This window comes from Excalfactoria chinensis, chromosome 2, assembly GCF_039878825.1.
Source record: "Excalfactoria chinensis isolate bCotChi1 chromosome 2, bCotChi1.hap2, whole genome shotgun sequence".
NCBI lineage: Eukaryota > Metazoa > Chordata > Aves > Galliformes > Phasianidae > Excalfactoria > Excalfactoria chinensis.
The window spans coordinates 21,982,248-21,991,170 of NC_092826.1; the positions used below are offsets into that span (position 1 = coordinate 21,982,248).

The 8,923-nt window shown below is 41.5% G+C and overlaps 1 protein-coding gene across 1 annotated transcript; it reads left to right on the top strand.

Annotated features, from left to right (window-relative positions):
- Window positions 1-37: 37 nt before the first annotated feature.
- Window positions 38-6,249, top strand: CFAP418 (cilia and flagella associated protein 418). The gene is made up of 6 exons (XM_072328569.1): window positions 38-203; window positions 1,238-1,337; window positions 2,320-2,390; window positions 3,341-3,406; window positions 4,208-4,303; window positions 5,428-6,249. Exons 1-6 carry the CDS (start codon window positions 82-84, stop codon window positions 5,585-5,587), a joined length of 615 nt encoding a protein of 204 aa, XP_072184670.1. The 5' UTR covers window positions 38-81; the 3' UTR covers window positions 5,588-6,249.
- Window positions 6,250-8,923: the final 2,674 nt, after the last annotated feature.

An 8,923-nucleotide genomic window follows, 5' to 3' on the forward strand; every position in this document is an offset into this window, starting at 1 on the left:
CGGCACCCGGCGGGAGCGGAGGCTCCGCCCTGACAATGGGGGCGGTGCGAGGCCGCCCCGGCAACGGCCGGCGGCGGCAAGATGGCGGACGAGCTGGACCGGCTACTGGATGAGGTAGAACGGAGGTTCTGCCTCGTGCCGGAGCAGGGGGAAGCGGGCGGAGATCAGAACGACGACAGGGAGCGGGCGGCGGCGGCGGGCAGGTGAGCGGCGTTCCTACCGAGCGGATCTGCGGCCGGAGGAGCAGGAGGGGGCTGGGGCCGGCCCGGACCTTAAACTGTGGGATTACGGCCGTTTCTCAGGAGTATCGGAACGAACGTGGCACTAAAGCTGAGTCTGTTTGTTTACGAGTGACGGCCAGATGTTACTTAGCTCTGTCGTTTGGTTTCAGACTAAAAGAGAGGAGATGTAGATTGGATGTAAGGAAGAAGTTTGTTGCAGTCAGCGCAGCGAGGCACTGGCACGGGTTGGGTGCTGAATGCCGGGCTGGAGGTGAGCTGTGGCTGTCCGTGTTCAGTGCAGGGAAGTTGGCCTGCAAGGGTCCCTTCCTACTCAAACGTTCCCAGTTAGGACTGTAATAAAGCTGGCCTTGCCCATGAAGCAGCTTCTTTCAGTCACTAGTTGTGATACTAAAGAGCAGCTTCCAGTTTCCATACAGACACTCCTCAACACAGCTATCACTGTATGTTACTGCTGTATTTTATCACTGTCTGCTTTTAGTATTGACCTGCAATCTTGTCAGCCCTTCCAAAGGGACAGTAATAGAACCATTTTCAGTGGTGGTAGACTACCAGAGAAAGCCTGCTGCGTTTGCATTAGAGACTGCTGGACACGTGAATAGCAACTGACCTGAGCACATTAGATGGGGTCTGTGAGGCATAAAGCTTGCTGATTTCAATGTGTTACTTCACTGTTTTAAAGATTTCTGCATTTTCGATTGGTTTGAAGGGCTGTCCAGTCTGTTCCTCAGTAAGTGCGGCAGGGCTTCTATTATCACTGCTTTATTGAAGGTTGGAAGTGGTAAGGAATAAAGGCAATAAGCAGAACTGAGGCAGTTCAATGAAGAGGCCTAATCCTGCATGGTACATCCTGTCTGTCATTGTTTGGATGGCCTACCTTAGATACCACAGTAATATTAGGGGAAAAGATTGTGACTTAATTTGATGTTTTTAACTTACGGTTCTTGTAATTGCTCTGATCATGCTACAAAATCAAGGTTGATTTGTTTGTGTTTCAGATCAGCTAAAGTGTTAACGGGTGCTGGCAGTGATGAAGATGATATAGATGACATCATTGATGAAATCTTTAATGACAGCAGCTTTGCCAGAACACCTCTGGTGAGTGCAAGCCTGGAGAAATGCAGAAAGTGAAGTTCAGTGATGGAATAAAATAAAGAAGCACCACAAACTAAAACTGATTTAAAACAAGAAGGAATTGAAATATGCTGTAGAATAAACTTGGGGAATAAAGCAGGAAGGAAAGCACAATGATCCCATAGTGATGAACAGGAGAGAGAGAAAGAGACCATCTCACCCAGGCAGTTAAATGAAGTGATACTTCAAGGTAGATCGTATTGCTAAATGTAAAAGAAAAAAATCTAATGGTCTGCTCAAGCCAGTTGCTTAGGAATGTGTCCAGTTAGGTTCTGAATTTTGAGTTAGGCTTTTCAAGAGAGATTTCACAGCCTGAACCTGTAACCCGTTCCTGTGTCAGATCATCCTCACAAGAATTCTTTTTTCTGGTGTTTAAGTAAAATTTCCTGTAATTCAGTTTGTATCCATTACCCCTCCTCTCATCAGCGGGCACTGACACTAACTGGCAATAGTCTGAGTACATCATCTTTGCTTATCTCCAACATATATCTTTATCCATTGAAAAGACTCTCCTGAAGTTAATTTTCCACAGGCTAAGCAGTCCCAGCTCTCTCAGCCACTATCTGTATGTAAGATGGTCTAAAGAGTTTAATCACCTTCATTGTGCCATGATATGGTGTCCGTATCACATTTGTATTGGGCACAGCCCTCCAGGCATATCCAGGAGGAGGTCTTGATTCTGAAGTCAAGGTGATTGTGTCATGCTCAGTTCCTTCAGGCAGAGCTGGAAATTCAGTATGGGGAGAGAAGCCTTGCCACCTATCCATCTGTAACTTCAATACATTTTGTCACAAACAGCCTTACAGAAAACTGAGCAAGAAAAATCCCAAATTCTTAGACCCTGTTTTACTGGATTATTTGGATTTCCTGGCTCTTGCTTTTTAAGTAAAATGACTGATTGCTGTATTGCTGAAATGCTGCCTTTTATTCTTTGCTTTTTAAATAGAACTTGAAGTCTAACTCCCCAAGTGTCACACCTGGAAGCAATAGTGCTGTTGTACAGGCTCATAGGAAAAGGTAAACGAAAAACATGCTTGAACATGCTGCTTGAACACAGCTTGGTTATTGCTTGTTGTCTGTCTGATAGTATTACTCGTGTTTAATTTGTCTTGGTGTGAACTAAGAAAAAAAAAGTGAATATTCAGTTAACTCAGAAAAAAACAAACTGTTAAACAGAAAGTTAATGTTAAAAGAATTATGAATGTTTTTTTATGTGGTCAAAATTATTTACTATATAAGCAATTATGGAACAACAGTTTCCTTTGCCTTCTGGACAAATGAAGTTATCAAACACTGCAGTATTTAGTCACATGGAATCATAGAACAGCTCAGGTTGGAAAAGACCTTAGAGATCATAGAGTCCAACTGGAACCTAACCACAATACCCTAACTCTAACAACCCTTCACTAAATTGTGTCCCTGAGCACCGCATCCAAATGGTTTTTAAACACATCCAGGGATGGTGACTCAACCACCTCCCTGGGGAGCCTATTCCAGTGCTAAACAACCCTTTCTGTAAAGAAGTGTTTCCCAGTATCCAACCTAAACTTACCTTGGAGCAACTTGAGGCCATTTCTCCTCATCCTGTCACCAGTGAGAAGAGACCAACCCCACTCTCGCTGTAAGCACCTCTCAGGAATTTGAAGAGAACAATATGGTCTCCCCTCAGCCTCCTTTTTCCCAGACTAAACAGCCCCAGTTCCACATAGACAGTATTTATCACAGTATTTCTATGAATATCTTGGTAGAAGAAGGATCTTTAAATTCAGTTGTTTGTAAGCCTTTGATACTTTGCCTATACTGAATAAATATTAACTTGCCATGCCTTTAAATGACTAAAGGAAAATCTTTCTGAAAAAGTACTGCTTGCAGCAGCGTAACACAGCTGTTTAAGTTAGTGTTGTTCTACCTTGTTTCAAAATGTTTTGCTATTTTTTTAATTATTTTCTTTAATTAAATCCATGTAGGTGCTGTCCAGTGTACCTGGGTGGAAGCTCTTCACCAAACGGCATAGGAACGAATATTTCAAAAAGGTTTAAAATACATGTATATATTTGTCATTAGTTTTAACCACATCCATGTTTCTGTGGTGTTGTAGAGCCCTGAGTTTAAACTGTAGCGACAGCTCTGTATCCATTTTTAATGCACAGCAACCTGTAACTGCAGTTTGAGTCTGCTGATCCCCCTCCAGTCCCCTGTTGATGAGCACAGGATCCTTTGTTCATTTGGGGAGTTGAAGAATATGTGCAAATGAGGCAAGAGACTCCAAAAACCAAACTCATGTAGTTAAGCAGGTTGTTGCTCTGGAGCCTTGTGTTTCTCTGTGCTTAACTTCAGCTTTCTGTGTGATGGCAGACTATGCCACCTGAATCACTAGGCTGGTTGAAGTCATCCCAGTCAGGTATCCCAGAGCCTCAACTGAGGACAGAGTGCTTGGTAACTTCAGGAAGGGTACTTTAACTGGAGGAAAAGGACTTCAGATATATAGCTCTGATATCCAATAGAAAATTAGGGCATTTCCATCTGGGTTTTTTTGTAGTAATTATACACACGATAACTATGCAGGTGATACCAGTGAGGAGGATCAAAGAGTATATATGGGAAATATCAGTTCGTTTGATATATTCAGGGAACCTGGAAAAGTTGTTATGTGATCGTAAGTTTGAATACTTACATAACGAAACATCCGGAGATGTGAAAAATTAAGATGACGGGTAAACCACCCTTCAGGTATTTCTGAGCGTGTTTGGTTTTAAAACAGTAATGATTTGTGTAGCTTTTCTTTCTGTTATAAGCTCTTGAAGACTTCCGGTGATTTTTTTGTCTTTGACCAGAACGTGTGACCAGCTGCGCTGTACTGCTTGTGACTTCCGTGTATCACTTTTCAATGACTACATCTGGGATCAGTCCTGTGACTATCTTTTTTTCAGGTACGTCTCAGGTGGGTTTGGTGTTAGCATTGTTTGACTCTGCTTCATGCCTTTCCATTTCTTCCTCCATCACCCTCACTCTCTGCTTTTAAAAAGAATTCAGGTTTGGTAAATTGCGAGGCAGCATTACTGTCAAAGTAAGCAGGTAATATCAGTGTGATGGGTTGGCCTGTGGTGAGCCGCTGCTGGATGTAAAATGAATTGAATGTAGTGCCAGCATGTACTTCTCACCATACCCGCAGTGGCACAAGCTACAATTGTTTCAAGTCAGTTCTTCTGTTTTCCAGTAATGTCCTGCCATGTTCAGTGAAAATCAAATAGCTTGCTTTCTTAACTGGCTTCTTTTTGAAGCACTATTTGATTAACTGGAGATTAACTGGGTTTTTACTTTCTTGTTGTGTTGTTCAGAGTACGTGTTTGGCCACCAGGGGGTGTGGTAGCTGGAACAGAGCAGGATAAATCCTCTCCTGTTCCATTATTTCTCTTATACTATGTGTTTGGTTTTCCTGTGATTTCCCTCCAGTTTCAAAAACTTGCATTTCTCTTTCAGTTTTATTGTCAGTACTTAAAAATGGCAACGTTTGTAAAATAAATGTAAACATACAGAGCTGTCCTCATCTCCTAAGATGAGTTTGGGAGCTACAAAGATTTAATAAAAACACGATTCTTCAGTTTACCTAAAGGCTGAATTGTTCTGCTTCTGAGATCTTGAGTTTATAACAAATATAATAAGGAGGTAGGAAGTAGTGTCAGATAATTGTAATATTGATGAAAGGTTGATAAATTCAATGCATTTATGTATAATTTCTTATTAATGACATCGATTCTACCTGGTTCTTTCTCTGGAGGCTGAAGCAAGGTCTCCAGAAAAGATAGATAACATTACTTACAGAAACATTAGACTGAGATTAAACTGATTTGAGAGTACAGAAACTACAGACTGAGTTCTGCTCTCAGGAAAGGATTCTGTTCCAAACAGAGTTTAATCCCTGAATTCATTCCTGTCAGTGGTGTGCAGAAACATTTAAGAGCTTTTCTGAAATGACGGAGGCTCGTGATTTGTTTTCTTAAAAGGAAAGAAAGAAAAAAAGGACGGTTTTAAACTGAACTTCCTTGTTTGACAGGAATAACATGCCTGAGCTCAATAAACTAAGAGCAAAGATGATAAAGAAGAAAGGATCACGAGCATATGCTTGTCAGTGCAGCTGGAGATCCATCGATGAACTAACTGACCTCCAAGCAGACCAGCAGCTTCGATGGGTTTGTGGTAAACATGCAGAATGAAATCCTCCTGTGCGTGGTACCTGCAGCTTTCTGGCAGCAGGGTGAAACCTTCGTATTTCTATTTAGAAATAGATCATAACACTCAGAGTTTTATCCAAAAACTCTTTTTTTTGCTTTGTCATGCAAGCAGAATGGGGAGTAGAATTAGGAGAAACAATTTGGAGGTTTTGTGGAGACTGCATAATGTTAAATCTCATATTCAGCAGTGTAAGGGAAAGGAAGAGGAAAGGGACAGATTCTTCCTGTCTAGCACAGTGCTTTTTGTCCCCTGGCTGAAAAATGTTGGACTCGGAGAAAACAGTGGGCTGAGATGCAGCCGTGACACACGGGCGTATAAATTTCTACACAGAAATGAATACTCGTTTGCTTTGCTCACAGCTGCTAATGAGCAAGTGGTTGTAGATGTCTTAAAACTATACTACAAGATCAACTCTCACCTCTAAGGTTTCAGCACACTCCCAACACTTTCTTTTAGCTGACAATAGCCAAAATGTGCAGGTGTTGGAAATTTCCTTCCAGTTCACACTGCTTTCTTTAAGGCACTTTCTGCTGACTCAGGACTTTTACCACAGGGAATTTCTTGGACTTCCCTTCAGCCTTCACTGCAAGAGATGAACAGGTTATTGTGCAACTATTAAATATACAATTTAAAAGATATTTTGAAGAGTATATGACTTCTATTGATATTTTTAAGGGGAAAAAAAAAGGCTTGGTCTATAAAGAGTGAGAAAGCCATATATCCCCACTGACATTCATGTTTGGATATTTTTCATAGCTTTCACTTTAGCTTCAGTTCTGATTGTTATTCAAAAGTAACTGTCTATTACAACACACTCCCTTCCCCCAGCAACATCATAACACTACTTCCAGTATCACGTTACTTGGTGAATTCTCTTGATTATACCTTGTGTCACTGTAGTTAGTGAACTCCTGCTTTTCACTATGTATAAATAACGCAGGGGTGGATTTGGATTTCAGGAGAGAAAAAGGAAGGTCAGAATTATCTTGGCAATCATAGTACTGAAAAGTCCCATAATGGGAAGTCTGTTAGTATTTCTGCTATGCAGTCTATAATATTCAAAGCCTGAAAGGTGCTTACAGCGAGAGCAGATTGGTCTCTTCTCACTGGTGACAGGTGACAGGACAAGGGGAAATGGCCTCCAGTTGCACCAGGGTAAGTTTAGGTTGGATATCAGGAAACACTTCTTTACAGAAAGGGTTGTTAAGCACTGGATTAGGCTCCCCAGGGAGGTGGTTGAGTCACCATCCCTGGATGTGTTTAAAAACAGTTTGGATGTGGTGCTCAGGGACATGATTTAGTGGAGGGTTGTTAGAGTGAAGTTAGCATGGTCAGGTTGCAGTTGGACTTCATGGTCTTTAAGGTCATTTCCAGCCTGAGCAATTCTGTATGATTGCTCTGTATGATATGATTCTGTATTCTGCTCATAAATTCAAAATCACTTTGTGCAAATTCGAGGTATACTGATCTATTTCTGCTTTTGTGAAGTTTTGCTCATTGCTCTAATCTGTACATGATCAGTCTGTTGTTCTTCTGAGCTTTTTCAGAACAATTACATGATCTTCCTTACAAAAGTCACCTCTTGAATCTGTAGCCTTTTCTGTCTGAAAGAGCGGATTTTGCTGATGACCAGAGACATAATGCATTCTGCTTCCTGCTCACCTTGCACTTCTATGAGTGTTTCGTAGAGCCTTTGGAGGACATGTAGTTTGCCTGGGAGGCCTGGAAGTGCATACATACACAGTCCTTTAGTGCTCTAGAGTGCATGTGCATGTTCCATCGCTATGTGCAGCCTCACTAGTAGGTTCAGAGGTGAGTTGGCTTTGGAGGAATACTTGTCTCCCTTGGCATAGTGGGTACACAAACTTTGGTATTATTTTCAACACAGTTGCTGTTTCAGACAGTAATTTCAACAGTTACAAGTCTAAAACAACGGGTTCAGAATACACACAAACCACAGACCAGCTGATTAATGTCCAGTCTGTTACTGGAAGAGGTCAGCTGACCTTTCTCTCTTCAGCGGAGAGATAGATAGTCCTTGTGTGGACTGTAAGAAGTGTGTGTTTGTGGGTTTTGTTCAAGTGGGCCAAAGCTATTCCTGGAGAACACTAGTGTTAATGGTAAGAGAACAACTCAACTGTAGTGTTTAATTTATTAACAAGCAGAGAGAAGAAATTTTGTTCTTCTTGAATGCACTTCAAAGAGTACTGAGTTATCTTGGCTTGTCTGTTTCAAGGCCATTTGAGACTGGTGACCAAGTAGTCCCACGGGATGCTGCTTTGGTCAGGGTTTCCAGGTGCCATAGTGTAGAAAACAAGTTAGGATTGCAACTTGTGAGAAGAAAACAGGGAAAGTCCTAACACTAAGTCTCATGTGGAGAAGAAGAATGTCTCCTGCACCCTGCTTTTAACAAGTTGTCACCCTCCATAGAACATTTGGTGCTACCAAGCACGTGGAACCTTGCTGAAACAAAGTTCAAGGCATCTGTCTTAGTGATTTTTATGACAAGAAGATGATCTGCAGCACCTGAAAAGGGGATGTAGGGAGGAATTGAGACGTGTAGACTAAGAGTGCAGAAGTGAAAATTGCTGTCAATATCGATTGATACCATTACATCAGCAGTTCTCCTGTGTCACCTCAGCCCTCAGTCATCTGTTAACCCAGTTATAGAAATGATGTGCTTTCATACACAGTTATCAAATGATCTTATCACTAACACCATTAATACCACTCTCCAAGACCTTAAAATGTTAGAAAATAATCCTTATTGGTAAGTGTGTATTGAAGCCTGAGCATTCCTCTGAAATCACATTGACTCAGGTATATTGACTTGGTCCTGACCTTGGTCAGATTGATGGGGTATGACAGAACGTTGTCCAAGCAAAGTTATAAACACATGCAGAAATAGTGCTTATTGTAGTGTTTTCTGTGACAGAACTCAGCGTATTTCTAGATCTGAGGATAGCACATCATTAAATGTAATTATTTTGTCAGAAAAAGGACTGGTATTCAGCGTTTGAGTTCCTTCAGTGTTAGGTGTTATAAACCACTTCAAAGCCTTCAAATCAAAAGAATGTCAAAAGATGTAACGTTGGAGTTTCTGTGTTTAACAGTATTCTGAGATTGCACAAAGGTTCTCGAGATACAGCCCAGACTTTACGTGATGCTTCCGTGTCACTTCTTGGAGACAGCTGGGATTGCAGAAGGAACTGACCGCTTGAGAATGCTATTCAGCTGTTGTCAGGCAGAAGTGCTGGAGAACAGCTTTGCTAAGTCTAAATGCGACCATTATTTTTGCTTTGGAAGAAATGATACCA

Coding starts and splice junctions, on each gene's coding strand:
- CFAP418 (XM_072328569.1), top strand. CDS start 82: ATGGCGGACGAGCTGGACCGGCTACTGGATGAGGTAGAACGGAGGTTC. Junction 204..1,237: donor CGGGCGGCGGCGGCGGGCAG/GTGAGCGGCGTT, acceptor TTTGTGTTTCAG/ATCAGCTAAAGTGTTAACGG. Junction 1,338..2,319: donor GCTTTGCCAGAACACCTCTG/GTGAGTGCAAGC, acceptor CTTTTTAAATAG/AACTTGAAGTCTAACTCCCC.